Source organism: Protobothrops mucrosquamatus, unplaced genomic scaffold (assembly GCF_001527695.2).
Source record: "Protobothrops mucrosquamatus isolate PMUCROS unplaced genomic scaffold, P.Mucros_1.0 scaffold96, whole genome shotgun sequence".
NCBI classification, from domain to species: Eukaryota; Metazoa; Chordata; class Lepidosauria; order Squamata; family Viperidae; genus Protobothrops; species Protobothrops mucrosquamatus.
The window spans coordinates 542,517-569,751 of record NW_015386471.1 but is presented as its reverse complement, the minus strand read 5'-3'; the positions used below and the strand labels follow the sequence as shown (position 1 = coordinate 569,751).

The following is a 27,235-nucleotide window of genomic DNA, read 5'->3' as shown; positions in this document are numbered from 1 at the left end:
GGAGTTGGCGGTAAACCATGTTCCCCCTAAGTAGTGTGCATGTATGATCAAATCTGATTTGATCATGCATGTGCTGATCAATCCTGTACACAACAAAAAGTTAAGGACTTACAAAATTAAGGTATCCCAAATAATGATAATTCATTTAGGCACCATAAAAATCTTGGCTCACAACTCACAAGCAGTCTGGTATGAGGTCACCACCTCAGCTTAATGTAAGCAGCAAGGATTGCTCAGCACTGCCACAGCATGGACTGAGCAGGAGCCCTAAGGCAGAGGTGTCCAACCTTTTGGGCACCAGGGACCAGTTCTGTGGAGAGAGGTTTTTCCACAGACTGGAGAGTGTGTGGTTTTGTGTGCTGCCTGCATCCCGCAGATGGGGCTGGGCATGCCACGGCCTATGGACTGGGGGTTGGGGACCCCTGCCCTAAGGGAGGCAGGCTGGTGATCCTTTTCTGGCCTTGCAGCTGCAGCCGACCTCCTTTGGATTGGGCCCAGCCAGAGACCCGCTGGCGGAGTGAGCCCAGAATCCCCTTAGCACCAAGGAGCACCTCCTTCCCTCTCAAAAAGGTTAAATTAATATTTATTCAGTGTTAAGCCACATGATCCATGATTGCCAACTTTATAAAAAGTTCAACATCTAAGTTAATAATAATTAAAGTTTAAGTAAGCCCGGAGTACATCCAGAAAAGAATAAAAAAAAGGGGGTGGGATGAAAAAGGGGGTTATCTAAATATTTTCTTTTTCTATGTGGTCCTTGCTGCTCTGTGAGCATGGCTGTTTTCAGTGCTAGAGGGGAGTAGCGTTTGCTCTATGCTCTGTCAGTTTTGGCGGGAGTGGTTTCTTTATTAGGTTGTTGGTTGTTGCTTGGTGGTAATCTCTTTTTCTTTTTTTTCTTTTTATTTCTCTTTCCTTTTTCTCTTCCTTTTCTTTCATTACAGTTTCAAATTCCCCCTTAAAAGAAACAGTTTTAAAATGCTTACAAAATATTGATTACAATGATAAGTTATCAGTAATTAGCAAATTTATATTATAATCTATAAATAAATGTATTTGTAGTCAGTTTGTGGGACGTGCTAGTGTCCAAAAGGAGGAAAAAAACAAAAGCCTTTCTGTGAAACTGATTATAGTCTTGTCAGTTTCAAGCAGCAGCTGTGAGCCTTAATTAAGGTCACAGAGCAGAGTTTGTTAGCTTGCCTTAAAATTTTGAGGGACCTGTTGTATTGCCCAGAAAGTTGTATTGCAGCTCAGGAAGAGATAGCTTGTTTAAACCATCTACTCACAGGAAGCGGTGGAGAGAAAAAAATGAATCAGACACAGGACAGTGTGTACTAACTGACTATAATGGCAAATATGTAACTGAGAGTGAGAAGGTGCAAAGCTAATAAATGTGGACATTGATTGCAAATGTCTTTTTCATCATTGTCATAATTGAGAATAGTCACTGAAGCAGCACTAAAGAAGGACTAATTATACTTTCTGGAAATATCTCTGCAAAATGAGAGTATATCTTAGTTGGAGTTTTATTTATAGCCACTTGGTGTTAGAGAGACATGTTTATCAGGAGCCCAGGTGTGGAATTTAAAATGGTGAATAGTTTTTTCACCTGCTTTATCTCTTTATCTTTATATCTCCAGCTCTTTTTCTTGAAAAGACTAGATAGGCCATATAGAATGGTTAACTATATTTTGGGGTTCCTGCAACACAGCTGAGGATGGAAATAGTTTAACAACGTATAACACTGGGACTGTTTTAGACTTAACCTCAGCTGGTTAGATTGTGATTGGTTCAATTATCCTCTCCCCCCTTTTTTTGTTTTGTTTTCATGACATATTCTCCCCCACAGCCTTATTAAACATATATTTTTAAATATGTCTCATAAGGTGGGAACAAAGATAAGGAATTGTTTTCTCTTTGTTAGTTTGGCATTTATTACCCAATTGGAGAACTTTATTGATAGTTTTAAACTTGTTTGACTGAAAGTGTTGGAGTCATTCTCAATATAAAATACAGTAACTAAGTGCCCTTGATTGGGTCTTGTTTTAGTCTAATCTGCTTTGGTGAGACATTTGGTCCCTTATGTGGATACTTCCAGCCTGCCTCAGTCGTTCCAATAAAGGTTGAACTGACCTGGAGAGCCCTAAGAATAAAATCATTGATTTCCACATTATTAAGAAGCTCACCCACAGAATATCTCATGGGAATTTTCAACCTGTCATAGCTGAAAACTATGTGGAAAACTAATACCAACTTTTTGTGACTTTTTTTTAAAAAAAATAAAATATAGGACTGCTGGCCCTATTTAGATGAAAACGTATTTTTTCCAGAAACAGATTTAATTGATCTTACCAACAAAATCAGATTAGAAACTCAGAAATATTTTCAAAAGTCATATGTTCTTAGAGGAATTTATTTGGTGTGTTTGTCAACTGATCATTAAAGCCTTTTATCATATCTAAAATAACAAACTATGGGGGGAAGTCTATATTATATATCTATCAATTTGTCTATAGCATTAAGCAATGCTATAGCACATTTGGTAGGACAATATTACAATAAAATGTTTTCTAAATAATTTGGGCCTGTGGTTTATACTGTTACGTTCCCCCCCCCCATAAATTGTGATGTGGGCCATTTCATGCTCATTAACCATCTCGTTAGGTGTGAATGGATTACATGATATAATATATAGCTGGCTCAACAATCATAGTCAATGGGTCTACATCAAATTCTATATTTGATACTGAATATCAAGTGACAAGCTATCAGGTTCCCTTCCCAGTGTTAGCACACTATTTTCATTAATGATTTAGAGAATGCTTATTAAATCTGGAGACGATGCAAAATTGTGTTTATTTCTAGAAGACAGAAATAAAATTCAGAACAATCCTGATACTTTATAGAAATGAACAGCAAAGAAAAGAACTAAAATTAACAGAGATAAATGCAAAGTTCCTTGGTTATCAAATGCACAGGTATAGGATAAGGGATACCCAGCCTGGTAATAGTACGTGCAAAAGGAATCTTGTAGTAGTAGTCAAATACAAACTGAATTTGAACTAAAAAAGTGATGGGAAGGCAATTTTAAGCTGCATAAATAGCAGTATAACTTCTAAATATGCCAAAAAAAAAATCATACTTTTTCATTAGATTAAACGTTGAATATTGAAACTAGATTTGGACACAAGGATTCATAGAAAAGCAATAAATATCAGGGCTTTAGAAAATTCAGGTGTATGAAGAGGGACTAACAGTAGCTTGGTATGTTTAGCTTTGGCAATAGACAGGTAAGGGGGATACCATAGCACTCTTCAAATACCTAAAAAGAATGTCATATAGAAAAATATTAGAATCTGGGCCTTTTTTTTCTTGAGTGCAAGGCACAAAGTATCAGAGTTAAACTACAAGAAGACTGGTTCCTATTGAATGTTAAAAATAAAAAAAATCCTAACTGAAAGAGCCTTGGGATAGCAGAACAAATCACCCAATTGGATGGATTCCCTTCATTTGAGGTGTTCAAGAAGTGAGATAGCTGCCTTGGATGCTTTGATTTGAGTGTCTCCACTAAGCAAAGGATCTGTGGCAATACAATACTCACTTGGATATAGAGAGAGAGGTATGTTCTGTAAAGCTGAAGAAGGCAGTCCTTCTATTAGCACAGTATCAGGATTAAAAAGAAATAGGTAGGTAGGTAGGTAGGTAGATGATAGATAGATAGATAGATAGATAGATAGATAGATAGATAGATAGATAGATACCATTTGAAATCTAATGTTATGTAAGTATCCAAACCTATTGTTTCATGATGTTAAAGGTATTGTTGCAAGATGTAAACTGTTTGTAGTAAGTCCACCTTTTGCAAGTTGGCTGATGGTGATTTTATCAATGCTGATGGTGGTATTCAAGTGATGCTTCAGTTATTTTGGGATTGCACCCCAAGCATCTATTACCTTTGCTTTTTTGCCATAGTCATTTTACTTCTATTTACAGGTTTTTGTATATTCTTATCTTTTGCCATTCTTTCTCTTCTATTCTGCTTTCTCCAGGTACTGCCACGTCCACTAGACTTTGTTGTCTTTCCTATTGATAATTGTTAAATCTGGGGTGTTATGTGGCAGGTGCTTGTCCCAGAACTATTTTGCTTCTTCTTTTTCTATTATATTCTGTATTCTTTTTCTAGAATATTCTATTCTATTTGTCTGTAGTCCCACCAATTCTTACTTGCTGGCAAGTAGAATTTCTTGCAGATATTATTACTGTTGTTGCTGCTGCTGGTGGTGGTAGTGTGATTATTTCAGTGAAAGGAGATACTGACAAATGCTGTATTTTTTCTAAATATATTGCAGTATCCTCCTCTTTAAAGATTGCCAAAAATTATCTGAAAATTATACTGATTTGTAGTATCAGGATATAAAGACAAAATTTAATAGAAAAGGTTCTAAACACCATCATTTTCACAGTTATTATGGAAATGTCATCAGTGCCTATTAACTGCTGCACATTAATTAGTATGTTTTCTCTATATATGAATGTATATATTTGTATATTCATTTCTACTGATTTATTTTTTAATAAATAGTCCAAATAGAAAAACAAGTAAAAATTACCAGACATTTACATACAATATGAAGGAAGTTCCTTTATTTTCTGCTATGGTAGCACTTGGCAGATTCAGGAATAAATAATCATTTGTAGTGAGGGTATGCCTTATCAAACATATGCAGATCAGCACTAATTAATGCTAATTAACGTTTCCTGTCTATCTAGTTGGAAAAACGTCCAAATGTTATGAAATCAGTTAGTATGCCTATTACCCTAATTGTTTTATGTGGGATGGATCTTAATTAAAATATGTAAATTGATCTTAATTGCCATATACTAATGGGGGTTCATGTTATCGCTCCAGAAGTGACAAGATTGTGAGTAGGGATACTTAACCCAATAACTCTATGAAATCCTTAACTAAACGGCCTTTACCTAAAATTGTTTTTATTTTAAATCTGCAAATTTACATGCTTCTATAAATGATTTTCAGTGTAGGTGATGTTTCCAAACAACACAATAATGTTAATGATTATTTACAAAGTTAAATCTGAAATATTCTTTGAACCTTTCCTATTTTTGAATGAAATGAAACGGTCATAGATCATTTTTATTCAATAAGTAACATGAATAAAATAATCAGAATGCTTATGGATTATATTTTCTATTTAAACATAATATACAGTTTTTAAAGAAACATAAGGAATGAAAATGGCCTAAAGGGAATGCCTACAAATCCTACTTCTCAGTTCTAAAATAGACTATATTTAGTGAATGGTATAAGCATAGTTGTCTGCCAGAAAACTGAATGTTTGCAGTTGAACATTTAAGTTTATCTACTGAGGGAATTCTGCCTGAATGTATTTATTTATTCATTCATTGTTAATGAATGAAACTAAAATAACATATAAAATCAGATTCAAATATAGTGAGAGCGTTAAAAACACCATATAGACACTGCAATTAAAATTAAAAGAAAAAAAGATTTATTTGCTTATTTTTATCTATCTATCTATCTATCTATCTATCTATCTATCTATCTATCTATCTATCTATCTCTCTCTCTCTCTCTCTCTCTCTCTCTCTCTCTCTATCTATCTATCTATCTATCTATCTATCATCTATCTATCTATCTGTCTGTCTGTCTGTCTGTCTGTCTGTCTGTCTGTCTGTCTGTCTGTCTGTCTGTCTGTCTATCTATCTATCTATCTATCTATCTATCTATCTATCTATCTATCTATCTATCTATCTATCTATCTATCTATCTATCTATCTATCTAGCCAGTCATCTCCCCTACAAGGTGACTCTGGACAACTTACTGATTATAAAACTAGTTAAAGATAGTTGAAAGATTAAAATAAAATATTATTAAGAACTATTCTAGCTCTAAGAGAGCAGGATGGGATGAGGTCCTGTTATCCTATCTCCAGAGTTGAGCGCTCCCCTCAGGACCTCAGACCAGCTGGCAAAGCCAGGTTTTGATATTCTTCCGGAAGGCCAAAAGGGAGGAGAAAGTTCTCACCTCCAGTGGTAGAATGTTCCACAGGAATGGGGCCATAGCAGAAGAAGCTCATCTCCTTGACCCCGCTGTTTCATTTTTTTTAACAGACAGAACCCATAGCAGGCCTCTTCTGCAGGCATGAGTGGGGGTAGGCTTGTCACATCAGGGAGAGGCAGCTTCTCAGATAACCTGGACCCATGCCATGGTGGGCTTTAAAAGTAACAACCAACACCCAAATGAAGTAAAGCAAAGCAAAACAAAACCAAATTTGTGAAATGAAATTTTAAAATAATAAAATAAAAGACTTCTTCATGTCATCATCACAATTTAGGATACCTTAAGCTTTCTTACGACAACAGTAGCCAATAAGAGCTTGGCAACTCTTTTTGTAGTAGTAGGCTTCCTGTCCAAGAATGGAAAATAAACCATTTCCCTCTTCCTGAAAACTTGATCTTTACTAGCAGATGGTATAGGTAATATGTGCTTGTTGATTTGTGTAATCAACATATTAATTTATTATTGTTGTTATTTTAGTTTATCATTCATAAAAATAATAAAAGAACCCAGTATAAAATGCAGAAAGTCTTGCCCTAATGGCCCTAATTGGGATTGGAGTTTCCATCATTAGGTGATGCAGCTGTTAGGTAGTGGAGCATAGAGCAGCAGGGGCAGGAAGAGTGCAGAGTGGATGATGAAATGGAACTCGGCATGGCAACAGTGGTGGGAAAGTGAGAGAGAGCAGCAGGAGTGGTCAGAGCATGTCAGGCCTAAGCCCAAAGATGCCACAGTGAGATCCAATTAAGCCCATTTCTTTATGGACTCTTCCAGTTTAATCTTGAAACACTAAAGTTATAACCTTCTAACCTAATAGATATACCCTGGGAGATCCTAAGGTCAGCCTACCCTGAAACGTTTCCTCCCCCTACCATCTAGTACAGGACTATGCACTCTGTGGTCTTGGGCCCTCTCTGGAATGAGCTGCCTCTGGGAAGCCGCAGTGCTACTGCCAATGTTCTCTCCCTCTGCTCCATCTTCATCTGCACATTCTGTCACAGGCAGGTACTGTGCAAGACAGCCAAAAGGGCATTGGTAGGGGGGAAGACAGGTGAGTGGGAGGGAGTTGAAACTCACCTGTGGTCATGAATGTGGGAGGTCTGCCAAGTGCCCAATTTTGATCACGTGGCCACGAGGACACTGCAGCAGCCATAACTTTGAGACCAAGCATAAATATAATTTGTTCAGTGCCATCATAATTTTGGTTGCTGAACTTATGATCGTCAAGCAATGGCTACTGTATACATACATGTAGAGGGCAAAGTTTCAGAAATAAGAAGTAGAAATGTTTTTTTCTTTGTTCAATTTGAATTGCTAATTTTTATTTTTATTTTTTATTTTATTGTTTTCACAGGACATTGTAACAAATGTTTCTCCAAGGATAATTCGTGGAACTACCACAGGTCCCATGTATGGTCCAGGTCAAGGTTCCTTCTTGAATATTGAGCTCATAAGCGAGAAAACTGCAGCCTATTGGTGCAGGAGTATTACAGAACTGAAGTCAGACTTCCCTGACAAAGTAAGTCAGAATGAACTGCAAAGAAATTCACGTGTCAATTAGAGAGGATCAATACATTTTTTTTCCAAAACATTGGAAGTTGTTTGAAAGAACAATTGCTACCATAGGTTATATATTCTTCATAGGGTGTTCTCTCTTCTGATAATCAGGACTTTCCATATTTTATGTTTTTAAAAACCTGCAAATATGTTTGGCAAGATGTGAAGGGGGATAAAGAAAATGTTTATATGCTGTGAGAAGCAAAGCATCTGCTCAAATTACTCTGACAGTAGCACAGATCTGCCCCTTTTTCTAGCTTTTGTTCACAGAAGCAATGCTTATCATGAGGTAGATACTTATACATGTACTGTACTTCAGTGTAGCCATGAAATTCATTTCAAAACCATCATTATTAGAGAGATAAATTTGTCTCTAAAGAAGGGTAGACATTTTGTTCTGTGTTATAAAATGATGGGGGCAAATAGGGTTTGCAGAAATAGTTTTATCGAAATCCCCATTTTTGATGCCCTCTTTTGAGAAAATCCATGGTATTACTTGTGGTATACTATTTTCAGCAACAACAAAAACAAAATATTCCTTCTATAACCTAACTGAGTGAACACCATGAATGAAGAATGACATTTTGGCAGAAACAAGAGGAAAGCAGAATTAAAAATACAAGAGAATTATTAGCTAGTGATTACGGTAAAGTAAATTATTGCACTATTGTAAATATTAAAAAGAAGAAAATATAATTGCTTTTGCATTGTAATGAAGCAGTTTAAAGACTGAGTTCAAAAATTAATATCTTAGGAATTAAACCCTTTGTTATTGTTAAAGCAGTTGACAGTTCTTTTGGCTGAACTCTGGAATCAAAGGGATTTGTATTAACATTATTTAAATTTTACTTACATTATGTTTCAGTTTCAAAAAAACCATGACAAATTGAACTAAACAACAGTAAATAATCAAAATAAATGATCAATTTATTTTCTGCAGGGATTGAATCATGATTTTATTTCATTTTGTGTTTTAAATGCTCGATTCTTTTCTTCTCCTACATAAATATTTACATGGATATTACAAGATTTACACGGATAAAGCATTGAAAAAAGCAGTTTTAATGTAATTACATATATAGTTCCTTCAGGATGTTGTTGTTTTGTATTTGCACTGTTGAATGATATGCATGTAAGTGTTCATAAAGTATTGCAGTAATCATCTGATTACTAGTATGAAAAATCACCTACATGCATAAACGGAAAAATGCGGAAATATTTTTTAAATTATGGTGCAAATCTCAACATATTATATTGTTTCGATATAATGATACTTGCACAGTATTAGTTAAAATTATTGACATTATATTGTTTAGTTGACTAATAGTATTAGAAATAAAACAGAAATAAATATCAGTATTAATTACAATTTAGGATATTGATATTACAAGCATAAAATTATTTGACACCATATAAAACAATGCATAATACGAGAAAAAAGAAAGTGCTGCAGTTTCATTAAAGTAGTTGCTGTACAATGAAAGTTTTGATCTTAAGCTAGTTACTTAATGTTGAAGTCTCCACTATATAATGGATACACACCCACACAAAGATTTTTTAAAAAGGGGGGGAAAGATAAAATAGGCAAGACCACTTTAACAAGAATTTTGACCCGTGTGCTCATTTGGAATTGTGAATTCTATTTGGTTACATTTCCCCCCCCAAAGTATTCATGAATTTGTTCCTAACAGAATGGAAAAAAAAATGAATTGGTTGTCAGTGGTGTCCATGGACAGTTGATGCAAGTGAAGATCAGAGTGACAAAAGAAGTGTTGCAATATCTCAGTGGAAGCCACATCTTTTGCTAAGTGTGTCACAATAGCACTCACATAAAAGGGTAGATCTTGGCAAAAGAAGAAAAAGCTTGCAGATGTCATCACATAAAAGAAAACTAAACTGATTCATTTAGTTAGTTAAGTCCTTAGTTGGCCTCTTTGGCCACTCTAGTCAAATGGCTTTGTAAAATGGGATGCTGATGCTGAATTATTTTTCTTCAAACTTGGCCCTTTTATGACTTGTGGACTTCAACTCCCAGAATTCCTCAGCCAGCGTGCCTGATTGAGGAATTCTGGGAGTTGAAGTCATAAAAGGGCCAAGTTTGAAGACCCCCGATATATGGGAATCAGGTAGATTATGGAGTTGTCTCCATGTTGGAATTTTTATACTTCTTAAATTTGACTAATGGGAATAAGTAACCCTTTGAAAAAAGTTACTATTAGATTTGCTCATCCCACATGCTTATGTTTTCATGGGGGAAACATTCTGTCTTAATGAAAAAAATTAGGAGGAATTCAGATCAGGGCAGACTGAGCCAAAGAAGCAATTAAGAAAAGACAATGCAGGAAGGAAAATACATTTTGCAGATAAAACCAAGAGATAAATGACCCTTTATAAGACTTACTAATTTGTTTTCACATAAAAGCAGTTTTTTCTCCCCCATCATATCCTAATGTAGCTTTTAGGTAAATATGATAGCAGTGAATGACTGGAAATGAGTGCGTGCATGTGTGTGTGTGGATAGATAGATAGAGATAGAGATAGAGATAGAGATAGATAGATAGATAGATAGATAGATAGATAGATAGATATATATATATATATATATATATATATATATATATATATATATATATATATATATATATATATAGAGAGAGAGAGAGAGAGAGAGAGAGAGAGAGAGAGAGAGAGAGAGAGAGAGAGAGAGGTAGGTAGGTAGGTAGAGGTAGAGATAGAGATAAAAGCACCTTGTGACTTTAATTCAATACTTGAAAGTATATTTCATGGCATAGTTATGGAACATTTGATAACATAAACCATCTTGGAAATAGGGATTTCCTTAGTCAAACAGTTCTCTGACTAAAATACTGTATATTAATGCTGTTTGACTGTCAATTAAATACTTTGACTGTTGTTTCAGGAAATATACCTATCAACTATAAAAAAAATCTTTATTCTAAACAAATAAACTAGCTAATACTACAAGAACCCACTTTTTGAGCAGACGTATAGATATTGTGTTGGTTACAACTACAGATAATAGAGGATGGCATGATATTTAGTAGTCTTCAAAATTAAAATATAAATCAGAATATCATTCTTCAATTTTTGTCTTTCTTCAGTTTTTCTAATTTAGTTCTTGCCTCAGAAAATATGGCAACATACATTTAAAATAGGTATTTGGGGAAAATGCATTTAGAAATAGAAACATTTAAATAAGATGTATATTTTATGCAGATGCAATAATAACGTAGATTGTACATTAATTACATGTATGAAAACAGAACTTTGCAATTGGGAGTGAGAGTGTGCACATCACAAAACAGCCAATGAACCAGGATGTGTTTAGATTCCTGAAATTATGCTATTATAAATTAGAAAGGTTACATACTACGTTTCTGAAATTCACTTTATAGGAACAAGCCAATTTATTTATTTTTTTTTAAACAAGTTTTATTGGTTTTTTAATTTTTACATCAAAGTGCTTAAGAAACAAAGTAGTGGTAGGGGAATCAATCATTCAAAAAACAAAATCATACATATATAACTCAGGTTAATTCATCAAAAGTTCCCTCTCTATTTCCCTCGTATAATATAATATATTCAAGTTAATACGTTTCTAAATAGAATTCAATCAATCAAAGCAATCATCAATAGCATTTCATCTATAAAGATCCAAATCATGTTTTAAGCTTTACTAATTTACTATTACCATATTCCATTTTAGCCTTAAATAAGCAAATTATTAACACTTCGGGTATCCCTCCTTTCCCTTTTTACCTAACATAATAATTATATCTGAGAAGCATATATTATTCCAGCAATAACCTTCTTGTAATTTCCAGATATATTCTATTTCTTAATCTAATAAGTCATTTATTAATGCCATTTCTTCTCTTATCACAAATCCCTCTTGTTCTTCTTCCATTACAAAATAGTTATCCTACCTAAGTAAAAATATTGTTCCAAAAAATACATTTCTACTTTATTTTAAATATATATTTTATCAATCAATCAATCAATCAATCAATCAATCAATCAATCAATCAATCTATATCTATAAAAAATCTATTTAACCCATTAGGTAAAGTTTAAATCCCCTCCCGATAGTTATCACATCTAAAACAAGCATATTATTACAGAAGATATCTTCTTATTGAATTCACATATTCCATTAAATATTAAATCAATCAGGGTCTCTACAGCCATTTTAATCCATTAAGTGAAATTTTAAATCACATTTTTAAATCTAATTCTGGCTTTCTTTATGTGCCAAACCGGTTTCCATAGTAAAGCATCTGTATCATTAAATCTCAATATTTGAGTAGGGGTATTTATCGACACTTCAGTCTGGTCAAAGTTCACTTCCCTTTTTTCCAGTATCATCTGAGTAGTGTAATCAGTTGTATTCCATGCTGTAGTTGATTATCCACATTGTCACGGTTTTCAGTAACTTGTGTCTGAATATCAATTCCTGTTGTTTTTGGCACTGCAGGTATCTCAATTAAAGTCATTCTTTGATCATCAAAGTTCTCCATAGATTGTGTATGGGGTTGTATAATATCCTCTTCTGTGTTAATTGCTTCCTTTTGTTGTTTCTTGACTTGTGGCGTAATCAACTGAAGTCTGAAAGTCAGTTTGAAGTTTTAGGGCAAAAGTTTTTCTAGAGTTGATTTGCTCAGTAAGTTCCATGATCTGTTCCTTCTTTATTGTTCCTTCTGGTTCCGGGTTGCGGCGCAGGCGGTCGTTCGTACAGACTTCTCTCCATCGGTAGACCCTCAATAGGGTCGAAAAGTCGCCCTGGTGGGGTGACTACCGTTGAGGAGGCTCTTGTCTGACTGTGGAAGGGAGGCAGCTCCTTCTGCGGTCCGAGCCAGCTCCTCAGGGCCGACAGAGAAAAGATCAGCCAGTAAAATGGCCGATCACTTTGCCGCTCCAGCTGAAAGTCAGAAGAACAGCTAAGCAATAAAGAACCACCATGGAGGATCCGGGTGAGACCTTTCCTTCCCTCTCTTTGCCCTAACTATCTTTCCTGTAAAAAGCTTTTGAACTACTTTCCTGCTTTAAGAAAGCGGCGTCTGTTTACTTGGGAAAAAGAACTCTGGAACAAAAGAAATAAGATAACTAACTTTTACTGACTATTTAATTTTTTGGATATTAAGGGGTCCTGGAAAAATTCCTATTACAAAACATTATTATTACTTTACTTATGATGTTGGAGATATCTGCCTTTTTTATTCTCTATTTTCCTAATGAGATAAAATTTTAGTAACTTGGGGGAAAAAAAGGTCCCTACAGTCTACTGAGGACATCTTGTGGCGAAAATTGTTATTGCAACTGTATTTCCTCCTGGTGTTTGAAGATGGATTTGACCTTCAAATGATAATAAAAGGGAAAAGATAAAGGATTTGCAACAGCTGGGTGGTGAGTTTGTTTACTACTGTGGAGGTGGATACTTGTTGACTTTTAGCAAATACAGCCTCCACCAAAAGATTAAAAGACTATTTCACAACTGAAATGGAGGAAGTTTACCCACAGCTTGATTATGAGCTTATATTGGGGAAAAATTTGGAAGCTACGGAATACATGAAATCTTGGAGAAAAATTAAAGATGAAATTTCAGAACCACAAATTGAATCTCAAACTTTAATGGATCAAGCTATAGGCCAAGGAACAAGCCAATTTATGACTTGATTGTGATGTATTTATTTGGACGATATTCTACATATTATAGATCGGAAGCATTATGTTTTGACCTCTTAGAAAGTGACTATTCTTTCTCACAGTGCACAAACTGCTAGAGGAACACATAAAACATCTTAGAAAATAATATGTGTTTGTGTGTGTTAAGGTCTTGAGAGAAAAAATAAAGAAGGGAATTGGTTCAAGAGTTCCACAAAGTTCCTATGGATTTACCTCAAGTTGTACAACTGCAGTCTTCTGAGTCTTCTGTTTACGTTCAAAGACCTTTTTATAAAAAGAACAGTAAGGCATATTGGAGATTTGTATCTTCAGTGTAAAGTACTATTTACTTAGAGCACAAGACATTGGCCCTGTTGGATGGGAACACATTTCACAGTTTTATGAGGACTATAAGCACATCTTGAAAACATTGCCTCAAGGTGTAAAAAAGGAGAAAATTAAAGCCATTTCTGAAACATTCTGCCAGGCCTCTTCCAGAAAATGAATTGAGAGCTTCTTTTGATTATTGGGAAAAACAAAGCCTTAATGGCTAGAAATAGCTTGAGTACTCACATCACAAGGTCTTAACAATTAAGCTAATGCCTGTGCTGAAAAATCCTATATGAAAGAATACAAGAAGAGCCACTTGAAACTGTACTACATTACAACTCAGCAATTTTTTTTCTTCTGAAATGATTGCATTACCTATTATGTAAAAGTAGTGGATGTGTCTGTGGTCTTTTGTGCATCTGTGTCCTGAGAACATGAATACATTTCCATCCGATTGATTTTGTTTTTTTTAAAAAAGCTTCACTTACATACCGTCTTCTTCTGCTTATTGTTTTATTATTCATGACCGTTCTGAAGTAAGCCCAATTGAGTTCAGTGGGATCCATATAGCTTCAATTATATGGATATAGGATTATAGCCTAAGAGATAATTCTGAACATTAACAGCACTATCTAATGCACATTTGCTCTGAAATGGTCCATTTCATCCTTGGGACTTTCTTCTAAATAAATGAGTATGCAGTTTTACACTGTAAAAGGGAAAAAATGGAACATTCATCCCCCTAAAATATAAGTAGTATAAACTTCTAATGAATTAAAATTACTCAGTTCAGCAAAAATCTCTTTCCATCATGATTTCGTTTCATTTTAAAACAACAAATGACAAACTAGGTACATGGTTTGTGCTTTAGGTGATCAAATGTTCATAGCCCATCATTAATCCAAAATAAATATCCTGTCCCTCAGTTGCCACTGGCTTATAGAAAATTTAAGTGAAAAATTAGTGTTTTGTAAAGTTAAAAGGAAAAAAAAAACACAAGAGAAAAATCTGTAAGTGCTGTTAGTGCTAAAGTAAGGGTTTGTTCACCTAACAATAATGGGAAAAAACAAAATCATGTATTAGTTCTTTGTGACTGTTTTAGGATTAGCTAGAATGGCTGATAATTCTGATTTGTGGTTTCCAAATTGAATCCAAAATTTTCCCAATTATAACTTCTTCTGATGGTGTTTCTTCATTTTTCCAACACTGTGCAAATGTAATTCTCACTGCTGTTAATACATGTAATATTAAATATATACATTTTTGTCATAGTTCTCTGTAATTATACCTAGAAGAAATAGTTCTGGCTTAAAATCTACATATTTTCTTAACATTTTCTGTAACCACACGTGTATTTTTGACCATTTTTTTTTTTGCTTTAGGGCATGTCCACCAAAGGTGATAGTACGTGCCTGGCTTTTGCCTACATTTCCAACAGTTATTAGACATGTTTTTAAACATTTTTGATTAATCTTGCAGGTGGTAAATGCCATCTATAAAACATTTTATATAGATTTTCTTTATAAGTAGATGCCCTTGTTATTTTATAGTTTCTTTCCCACAAATTTTGCCATTTTTCTAATTCTACATTGTGTCCAAAAATTTTGCCCAACTTATCATTGTTTCTTTAACTTGTTCATCTTCCATCTTTAGGTTTAACAAAAATTTATAGAGGTTTTTTAATCAGTTTTTCATCTGATAACAATAGTATCTGGTCAAAGACTATTTGATCTTTATAAAAACCATATGTTTTGGCATATTTTTCGTATTTCATTTGCATTTGCAAGTGTGGCCACCATAATAGCTCAATGCCCTATTCTTCCAATTCTTGTTTAGTTTGTAATTTCCCATCAATATTCAAAATGTCTCTATATGTCACATGTTTCTCATAGTTGATTAAATTTGGATGCACAAACGCTTCCATTGTTGAGATCCATCCTGATATTTTCATTTTTATCTTTTCCATGTCAGAAGCAAAGCATTTCTTATACAGTGATTTTGAAAGTATTTATGGATTTTGTTCTTCCCATACCATAGAAAAGTATGCCAGCCATGTTGTAGGTCATGTCCCTCTAGATATAATAGTCTTTTGTGTCTAAGGGTTATCCACTCTTTTAACCGTGTTAATACAACTGCTTGATAGTACAGAACCTAGTCTGGTAGCCCAAATCCTGCATTTTCTTTTGCTTCTTATAGCAATTTCAATCCTTTTCATTTCTAAAATATTTTATTGGTTTTTTACAATAACAATCTCCAGTGCCTGGTGTGTTGTCTTGGTTTATATATTTAAAAAAAGCAATAATAATTAATTAACAGTCAATAATGACTTTTTGATCATTCATAATTATCATAATTAGTATATTAATTAATAATATATTTCTTTGGTCTTCCCTTCTCCCAATTGTATTCTCCTTCAACTTTAAATAAACATAATTCTTAATATTTTCAATGTATAAATGATTAAATATAGACATTTTTTCATATTTGTACAGATGATGATAACGTCTGTGTGTAACATTTTTAATCAGCTTATATTATTCTTATAAAAATCCTCTCATTAGTTCACCATACATCCTTTTTTCATGATTTTTGTTTAAGCTTAATTTCCCCTTTATATTCAATCCATTTAGTCATGATTTTCTCAATGCTACCATCTAAATATCCAATTTTTTCCATTTAAGTACACCATCCCAATATTTTCATATTTCATGCATTATAAAAATACTGTACTTCTTATCTATCTCTCTTTTTCATTTCTAGTTTGTTAGAAAATGATAAACCAGGAGTAAGCTTTCAGTAGTACAAGAATGTCTGCTTGTTTTGGTTAATTCTGCTATACAAAGGATGAAATTAAGACCACTAATCATGATAAACAGAACCTATAAAAATACTTTTCCATAGAGGTAACCACTTCTTGAATTCCATCTTTCTCATTATTATTCTTTTCAGTTCACATGAAAAATCATAATCATAATCAGATCCACTGGGAAGAGCCAAGCACAAACATTTAGTTAACATGTGCAAGTATGTATCTTGTGATTCGGGTTTTCTCCCGCGTAGAATTAGAAGTGTCTTGGCGACGTTTCGACGAAGTCACATTCGTCATCTTCAGGCTGGTGTCTTCAGCTTCGTGCTTCTGGGTGTAGTGTGTGTGATCGCAGCTGTTTCTTCCTTTTAACTGCCAGTGGGGCTTGAGCTGATTGGGTGGGAGCTTGGCTGTGTTCTGATTGGGTGGAGGTGTGTTCTGATTGGTTAAAGAGCTTGGCTGTGCTCTGATTGGATGGGGGGTTGGCTGTGCTCTGATTGGATGGGGGAGTGTTCTGTTTGGGTGGGGGCTTTGCTGTGCTCAGGCTAGTTTGAGTTGCAGGGGGATTTGAGATGGTGAGCTTCATTGCTGTTGTTTGGCTTCGTGTTCGTGGTCGTGCCACATCTTTATGGTTGGTGTCAGTTTGCTTCATGTATGGATTGGAGGGGTTTAAAGTGGCTAATGATGCAGCTGTGGACTGGCTTCTAGTTTGTGGTCGTGCCTCATCATCTGTGTGGGTTTGGGTTTGTTTTTTGCGTGGATATGTGGTGGTGACATCCTGTGTGGTTTTCATGAATGTGGGTCTGGTGTCATTCTTTGTGTTAGCGACTCGTTTGCCAATAAGGGCGGGTTTCCAAATGGCTGGTAGGCGGGAGGTATCATCTCGTTTATTCATGCTGTGTGGGCNCTTCTGTTGGTTTGTCCGATGTATGTGGTGGGGCAGGCGGTGCATGGGATTTCATATACTCCTTGATTTTCTAACTCAATTTTGTCTTTGGGGTTTCTTAGGATGGTGGATATTTTTCGGTTTGTGCAGAATGCTGTCTTGATGTTGTGTTTGTGGAGGATCCTGCTGATTCTGTCTGTGGTGCCTTTTATGTATGGGAAGAGGGACACCATTCCTATTTACAAAAAGCATACACAATTATATTCACTTAGATAACATCAAGATCATGAAAAGTAATAGTACTGTTTTATACTGCACTGGTGAGATCACACTTAGAATACTGCATCCAGTTCTGGTCACCATGATTCATAAAGGATGCTGAAACCCTAGGAAAAAGTGCAGAGAAGAACAACAAAGATGATGAGTATGGAAGCTAAATCCTGCAATGAACAGCTAAGAGAACTAGATATGTTTAGCCTAATGAAGATAGCAGTTTTCCAATATTTGAAGGGCTATCACAAGGAAGAGGGCGTTAATTTATTCTCCATAGCACCTGAGGGCCGGGCAAGCAATAGGTGGAAGCTTGTCAGAGGGAGCTGGCAATAAGGAGGAATTTTTTGACAATAAGAACAATTAATCAGTGGAACAGCTTGCCTCTCAGAATTGTGGGTGCTCCATCACTGGAGGTTTTCAAGAACAGATTAAGGGACCATTTGTCTGAGATGGTATAAGGACTCTTGCCTTGGGCAGGGGGTAGACTAGAAGACTTACAAGGTCCTTCCAGCCCTATGTTTCTATGACTACCATTTGCCCCATTTTGATGTTAGTTGCAGGAACCTACTGATCTAGTAATGTCTATTTTAAACTCACAGCACCAGTTTCTTCAGGCCAAAGCCCAATGCTGCTAGTTTAGTCCAAAGGGGATGAAGAAACATTTATGGTATTCTAACAAGTAGGAAAATGCTGGAAATACACATTTCCTGTGCCAATATGGTTATGACTGTCTATTCCATTTGTTGCCTCAAAGTGAGAAAATAACAGCCCATGACCTGCTTCAGGCCAAAAAAAAAAAAATGAAGTTAGAGAATAGTTGTTATTTCCCACCTGATTACATTAGGACTAGAATTTAGGCAACTTCTTGAATGTTGAAATGCATTTTAAAAACCTCCAGATATTTGAACAAACAGGCTAGGGCTACGTTTATGTGTAGAGCGATTTGTGGAAACACTTGTAAAAATGCTATACTGCCCATTTGTCTCTGATATTTATACCCCTTGCTCCCTTCAGAGACAATACTGTTGGCCATGTCATTAATTTTGTTTCCGTCTCCCTGTGAAAGGTCAGAGGATGGTAAAATATTTGGATCAAACAGTGCAGGGCTACCCTGAACACATGCCTGGAATTCTCCAGATTTACCTAGAAACTTTCTGGGCTACTTACAAATCTATAGCAATACATGAAATGGAATGCATTGAAGCGATCAGAAGTTTAAATGGTAAAAGTTTGGGTGATTTGTTTAGGGTTGTTTTTTTAACAGGATTTTGGTCTGTCTTATTTTAACATTAAAATGCTGGGCAACTATGTATTCCAGGAATAAAACCCAAAGGATTGTTTTTCTGTTTCCCTATCTAGCTTTTCAACTCATAGTGTTAAGAATCAATGAGATGTCAGTACCTCGTTGTTAAGGTTTTGCTGCAGGTTAGAGTTTATGTGTTTGAAATATTGTAAAACTAGATATAAGCACTTTCTATTAGGTTTTTTTATTGTTTCTCGACCTCTTCTGTTCTCATGATACCAAGGCAATATCTTTAAAAAGTAACCTGATGCTCCTGATAGAAATTGGAAAAACTGGGTGTGGCTCACAATTAATAGCAGGAACCCATTAGAATTTCTTATTAGTTTATTGAATGATGATGGTTAACTGCAGATGGTTTCAAAGTTGCTGTCACAATTATATCATCCCCCCCCCCTTTGGCTTCTTACAATATATTTTTCCCTTCCATTTTTTATCTAGCACTATTTGGACTTAAAAGTACAGTACTCTGAAATAGCAAAGTTTGCAAGTTAAGTTAAAAGTCAGCCTTCTTTAACCTTCATTTAGCAAGCAAACACAAATTTCCAGACTTTACGTTTCCATCTTCCTTTTTTGCTTCTTGCTTTAGCTAATTTCGGTTTCTTTAAAGTTAGAGCTAGTGGTGACTTGAGGGATACAGTGTGTGATGTATAAATAGATCTCAGCTGGGTCTGTTTCACTTTGTTTGAACTCAGTAATAAGTCCTTTCTATCAAATATGCCCCCTTTTTTTTACAGAAAACTTTTATTTTTTATGCAAATATTAATATGCTTCTTTCCATAATATAAAACTTCTGTGTAGTTCTCTATAAAATAAATGTATGTGGAACGACATGCCTCCAGAGGTGGGTGCTCCAACACTGGAGGTTTTTAAGAAGAGACTGGACAACAATTTGTCTGAAATGGTATAGGGTTTCCTGCTTGAGGAGGGGGTTGGACTAGAAGACCTCCAAGATCCCTTCTAAGCCTGTTATTCTGTGTACATCTGTCCATACCGTGGTGCTTTAAAATTTGTAAATCCTTTTGCACCTTCAGTATTTCTGCATAAGTATGACCTAAAAACATGATCTGTTCTACACATAGGTCCTAAAAATATATCAAAAGAACCCAGTTAAACAATGAGTCAAAATATTTACTTGTTTGTTTGTTTATTTATTGAGGAAAATGATCCAAAGCTGCATATCTGTATGTGGAAAAATATGTGAATCTCTAGAATTATCAATTCATTTGAAAGGGATATGAGAGTCAGGTGTTTCAGTCAATGGGATGATAATCAGGTGTCAGCGTGGGAGATCCCGCCTTATTTTAAGAACAGAATTCTGAGTCTTCACCTCAGCATCATTTTATATGTTTGATGTAACACTACAAGATTAAGTTTGATGTTAAGACTGAAGTGTTTCATGTTGAAAGGCTCCGGAGTTCATACTGGTTACAACTGTCTGCAGGTCCTTAAGCCCAACACATCTTATGCTAGGATCATCCTACAGCTGTAGAAGACAGTCACATAATCCCAGGAAAAGATTCAGTTGCTTTAAGGAGTTGCTCCTTAATCCCCTGCATGCTGTGAAGCATCTTATAGCATTTTATGGGTTGTCCTTAATTTACGATCACAACTGAGCCTGGAATTGTGATTGTAAGGCATTGCGGTCCCACCTCAGGGCACCATGTGACTGTACTCAATTTTATAACCATTTTTAAAATGCAGATTATCCAGTGGCTGTTTTTTGCTGGGGGAAAAAATATCACAAAAGGAGTTCATATATCAATGTGAACCAGTTGCCAAGCACCCATAATGTGATTACGTGACCTCAGGAGTAGTGCAGCAGTCGTAACTTTGAGGACAGGTCATATGTAACTTTTTTTTTTAGTCCATCGTAACTTCAAACAGTTATTAAGCAACCGGTCATAAATTGAGGAATACCTGTATTGCCTTTGTATCTGGAACACTGCACAGTCCTTATTTATGAAAGAATATATTAATCTATGTTTCAGTTTAATATATGTGAATAGAAACAATGTTATGTAAGAACAGAGTTGCCTTCTTCATTTGTACATAATAATAATAGTACAAAGATAGTCCTCAACTTATTACCATAAGGAAACCTGCCCATCATAATCATCTTGACTTGTACATGTGTTACAAGAAAATTTCTCTACACATTTTTATTCCTGTTGTTTTTCTACAAAGAGAAGGTGAAAAACTTTTAATAGTTTTGTACCTCTTCATCCAAGTAGTCAGGTTACATTGTAATGTAGGACTGGAGGCTAAAACATATGAAGAATTGGGTATGTCTAGTTTAATGAAAAGAAGGACTGGGTGTGTGTGTGACATGATAGCAGTGTTCCAATATCTCAGGGGCTGCCACAAAGAAGAGGGAGTCAAGCTATTCTCCAAAGCACCTGAAGGCAGGACAAGAAGCATCGGATGGAAACTAATCAAGGAGGGAAGCAACCTAGAACTAAGGAGAAATTTCCTGACAGTTAGAATAATTAATCAGTCGAACAACCTGCCTCCCAAAGTTGTGGGTGCTCCAATACCGGAGGTTTTTAAGAAGAGATTTGTCTGAAATGGTGTAAGGTTTCCTGCCTGAGTAGGGGGTTGAAGACCTCCATGGTCCCTTCCAACTCTGTTATTCCGATATTCTATCATAATCCACTGTTGGGTCTTTTCATCCCAATGGAAGCAGATAGCATTCTTTTTCTTTGAGCCATTAATATTGATGGAGTCAGGAGTGGGAGGGGGATAGCTCCGTGCCCAACCTTAAAATCAGTGATAATCAACATCCTTTAATCTCTTCTAATTTGACCTTCCTGAGACACACAGCACAAGAAGAATTATTACCCTCCTCATTTCTTGCAATTCAGTGAAATACATCTATTTACCCTTTGTTATTTCGCCCATTCTTTTCTATGCCGTCATGCCACTGTGAACAAGTGCCAATGTGCTTGTATTCAGAGATGTTGCTTTTTGAGGTTATTTGCTTGCCAGAAGGATAATTGCTTTATTAAAAATAAACAATGATAACGAAGACCTATTACCTCTCAATCTGGACAAGCAGCGTAAAGTACAAAAAAAATGACTAAGTCATTCTGCCCCTCTCCCCAAATCGTTATATTATGATTCCAAACTGAACAAAGAAAAACAACAGTTGCTTCAATATTTACTCCAAATTATTATAAAACAAAATTCTATGAAAAAAGTTTGATGACTTCTTAAAGTTGCAGGTGGGGACGGGCATTCCCTTAAATTTAGATAGATACAGTAAATTTGGATCATCCAAAGGAGCTTCTGGCAACTTAAAAACATTCTTTCTCCTTCAGAAATGAAATATGCTTATTATATTTAATTCCTGATGGGTCTTTATTCATAATATGGATTTGAAGAAGAAAAAGAATTAATCTAGATTGTTCACTTCTTTCGTCTGTATAAAACATCTAACTTTACGAGGGAGAACATACAAGGAAATGTTTAGCCTTTTTAAAGATTATTTTAAAGATAGTTTTTTATGTAATTTTTTTTCCTATTTTTTATGTTTTTAAATTCTTTTATATCCCACCCTAGGCATTTAAAGTATAACTCAGGGGTCTTCAAACTTGGCCCATTTATGACTTGTGGACTTCAACTCCCAGAATTCCTTAACCAGGCACCCTAGCTGAGGAATTCTGGGAGTTGAAGTCTACAAGTCATAAAAGGGCCAAGTTTGAAGACCCCTGGTATAACTTTTCCCTTGAGCACTTGAGTTTGGATGAGTAGGATTCCCAATTATAAAATATAATTTTGTCCTAATTGCCATTTAATTGTTTTAGTTTTCTTTATTGATATGTGTTATTTTCTTTTGTGTTTTTCTTTCACGATTGTATATCTGTCAAGAGACATATTGTTTAAGTTGGAAAATCATATCAGTATTCTAAATAAGTGTTTGGGTTATTTTGATATTTAAAATATTTAAACTAAATATTTAGATTTAATTTTTACAAGTTACGGCGTTTGATTTCTCTCTCTCTTTTTTTCTGATTTGCTGAATTCATTAATTTTTTTTTAGACCAGACAGAATTTAAAGCAATTTGTTCTTGGTTTCCAATTTATAAATTCAATTATAGTGGCTTTAGATGTCAATTAATGTATAATAATCTGAATCTATTTTAATACTGATACCAACTTTCAAACTGATGTCAGATATTCTAATATGGAAATTTATATCAAAGTCAGACTGATTTTTTTGTCATCTTAAAGTGCTTGCAAATATCTGGAAAACTTGCTTTTTCTATTTTTTTTCTTGCTTTTTTTTTTTTTGAAGTTATACTGTACATTTTTTTTAAAAAAAAAAATCCCAACGGGGGATGAATAATTGCTCACAAAGAGTATCTGCCAATCATTTTATCAGCCAATTATTAAAGATTTACCTGTATACAGGTTTCCTTTTGAAATGTTAAGTTTAATGCAAGTTATAAATAAAATAAGGATAGCAAGAGTTAAACTACCTATTGGCCCTGCTGTAAAAAGGGTTAAATTGTGTACTGAATATCTTATTGTCCTATCTTAAAGTGAAGAGGATTATAAGTCAGTAATGTCAAGATATCTTACATTACTTGTCTTTATCACTATGCAGAATCTTTTTTAGTAAGCAGCATTGAAAAAATAGATTTATGGACTGAAAGTACATTGTTTAATATGTCCATATCCATCTAGATTGACAGTTTCTACAGACTTGAATTTCCCAGGGGAGCACAGTGTTACTGGTGTCAGTGGATGGCATCATTTACTTCAATACTCCATTATTAAATTGATAACAAGATAATTCCTCTGCTTCTCACAGGCATGACAGGGTTTTACAACTGTTAACTCTCTTATTGCATGGGATTTGATGCTGTAAGAGCGTTTTAATAAGAAGCTTATTTTTATTTCAATCCAGTGACAAATCAAAATTTCAAGAGGAAAAAAAATCATAATACATTTTTTAAAGGTCTGTAGGACAAAAAATATAGGAAAAGGGGAGTTTCAGTATCTGTGTGGTTTTTTTAAAAATGTTTTTTCTATTTAAAAGAATCTTCTGATTGTATTTAAATATTTATATTTTTTAAGAGTAGTAGTATTTTTGGGTATGCCTTTAATAAGCACCCCAAAAATAACTTACAGTTTATAAACATTTCCACATATGCAAATTTAAAAGTAGTTCACATCTATTTTCTAAATGATGATTATCACTATCATCAGAAGCCCAATACAGAATCTGTTGCCTAAAACCAATGTCCGCTATTAAGGAATCCTGTGTGCTTTACAATTTTAAAGTTCCCTTTTTCATGTAATATGGAAGATCATCTATTAATTAGCACTGATGTAAATTGTGACAAACCTGTGTTAAGTTCTTCTTTGTAAATATTACGGGCCAGAAAATTAAAAAAAAAAAATTCTTACCACTCTGTCCAGTGCTTACACTTGCCCATCAACCAATGATATATTTTCTTGCTATATGTTGAGCAGGAGTCTATGGAATGATTTTTTTTTCCTTCAGCTGATCAATGAGAAATAGTGGAATGTGGGAAAGTTTCTTGTATATTTATTCATTTAGAAATTATAATAAAGTGAATAAACTTGGATGATGAATACATATAGAATTGGAGGTTGCTGAATTCTATAAGAGTTCAATATATACTGTAACAGACGTAAAACATTCTTCTAGAAAGGTCTGTTGTGAGGAGATAATCTTTATTGTCATTTTTATTGTGGGCACATTGGCACACATTAAATATGAAATTCTGTTGCCTTCTCTCAAAAATGCATATATATATATTTTCGTAGATTTTCAAGGGTACAGGTATGCAGGTCTTGGCGTATTCGAGTCTTTTCCTGTGTAAGATTGAGAGTATCTTGGTGACGTTTCGATGAGGTCCCACTCGTCATCTTCAGGCTGGGGTCTTCGGCTTCGTGCTTGTGCGAGCAAAGTGTGATCGGAGCTGCCGTCTCTCTATAAATATTGGTGGGGTTGTGTGGAGTGCTGGCTTAGTTGCTGTAGGTGTTACAACACAGCCAACCACCCAGAATGTTTCAACACAAAACTCAGGATATCACTACACTAGATCTCAGGATGTAATCACACAACCCATTACCCAAAAATACAAGACACTAATGGGCACACAGCCAGCACCTCAACTACTCAGGATGTTACGAAACAGCTGAACAATCCGCAAACAATAACCCCTACACAGCCAACCAACCCACCCAACTAAGCCAGCACTCCACACACACCCACCAATATTTATAGAGAGACGGCAGCTCCGATCACACTTTGCTCGCACAAGCACGAAGCCGAAGACCCCAGCCTGAAGATGACGAGTGGGACCTCATCGAAACGTCGCCAAGATACTCTCAATCTTACATGGGAAAATACCCGAATATGCCATGTGTGTGTGTGTGTGTGTGTGTGTGTGTGTACCTATTACCTTACATATAAATATTAATCACTGTCCATCTTGAATACATAGTGGAAAGAGGAAGCTTGAGAGTTCAAAAGGTTGATACTGTGTGGAACAAAACTGTATGGATGTTTGCTTCAGATACCACAGAGCCTCCTCTCAGAAGGTAAGAAGGAAAACAGGTCGTGAAGAGGATGTGTAGTGTCCCAGATAATTCTGCGGACCCTGTTCAAGCAACGCTTATATGCTATGTCCTTGATAGAAGGGAATGAACTGCCAATAATCTTTTCTGCCATCCTCATCCTCACATTTGTTATTAGAGATGAAGATGAATGTGTTTAAGAGTATCTGTATAAGACTCCTGCCCACATATGGAAGTGAGAATTGGGCATCTTAGGAGAAAAATAAAAATAATTTGAGTGCAGTGGATGTGGAGGTCTTAAAAAGTACATGTGGTAAAAGAAAAAGATCAAAACTGAATGGGTGCTCAATGACGGTGGACTGAATAGAAAGGTGAGTGGTCAGTAGAAAAGAAATATGTTGAGATGGTTTGATCAAAGAGAACGAAAGAAGATTGAATTGCAAGGCAAATATATGACAGAATAGTGCACAGGTCAAGATGAAGGAGAAGAGTGAGTATGTCATGGATGAGTTGAGTTGATGAGCTCTTCGAGATGACAGAGGTGAGATATTTAAGGAACAAAAGCCAATGAGTCTAAGATGTTCCTGTTACATATTAATTCAGTGTTACATTTTCAGAGTTGGGTTTTCTGTCTCAAAATATAGCCAGATTCTTAAAATATTGATTCCTAGTATGTTGGTAGTGTGAAGAGACTGTGAAGATCAGCATATTTTAAAATATAACTGAAGGACTTTGGGTAATTCAACTATGTTCAGAAAGCACATTAACTTTGACCCAGTATAATTGCAGGAAAGGGAATCTGAAAAAGTTTTATGTTGTAATAATTATAATGCAGTGACTCCAAACTATTTAATCCAACCTGTTTTTACTCAAACGGATTTTTGATATTGACTAATTTAGCTCTAAACCTGTTTAAGTGCAATCATGAGGCATTAAATGGCATAAATAGTTCTGAATATCTCTTTAAAAATAAATGAAAAAGAATGCCTAATATTACATTTCCAGCCAAGCTATGTTAAGATTAAACCATTCCTAATCATACATATGGCAGTAATCCAATTTGTCATTTTTCTTTTTCTTCTTGCATTCCTTCATTTAAAATAAAGACTTTTGGACAGAATTGTCAATCAGTACTTTCCCACAGGGAAGATTTAAATCAGATCTTTGAAATAATTTTGATAAAACACAGCCTAACCCTCATTCAGCTATCCATTATGAAGCTATAAAGACAAGGGCTATTGTTGCTGTCAGATAAAAGTTAATAGTACATTTCAGTGAAATTACAATTTGTTCCAACAAAGGGAGCATAACAGGCGAAATATATATTAGTTACAAGGGTGCAACAGTTGGATATTTGAAAATTTTACTGCTTACTTACAAAACAAAACCCTAAAGTCTATATCACAGGTGTCAAATTGGTGGCCCACAGGCCGGATGCATTACATGCAGGCCACACCCACTCCGGCTCCACAAAGGCAAAAAAATGTCACGAGCGTCACGTGACGCAATCGAGTTTGGCACCCATTGGCTATATCATCTGAAAATTTTATTTTATTGTGACATAATTGTGTATTTCTGTGATAGTCTGAGCTGTGTGTGAGGGAGATTTTTAAAGACATAAACATCTATACATTTAGGAGCAACATGTATGCATCATCAAAAATATCCAAGATGAAGGATAGTGTCTTGCCCCTTTTCTTTTTTCTTTTTTATTAAAAGTTTTATAAAGATTACAATATTTCCCCCCT

At 35.1% G+C, this 27,235-nt stretch overlaps 1 protein-coding gene across 1 annotated transcript in view; it reads left to right on the top strand.

Moving 5' to 3' along the window:
* The window catches only part of DPYD (dihydropyrimidine dehydrogenase), a 518,537-nt gene that overhangs the window by 318,531 nt on the left and 172,771 nt on the right, over positions 1 to 27,235 (top strand). Inside the window, exon 14 of the mRNA XM_015812569.1 lies at positions 7,453 to 7,617. Coding sequence (XP_015668055.1) covers positions 7,453 to 7,617 — 165 coding nt within the window. The remainder of the gene's footprint in view (positions 1 to 7,452; positions 7,618 to 27,235) is intronic.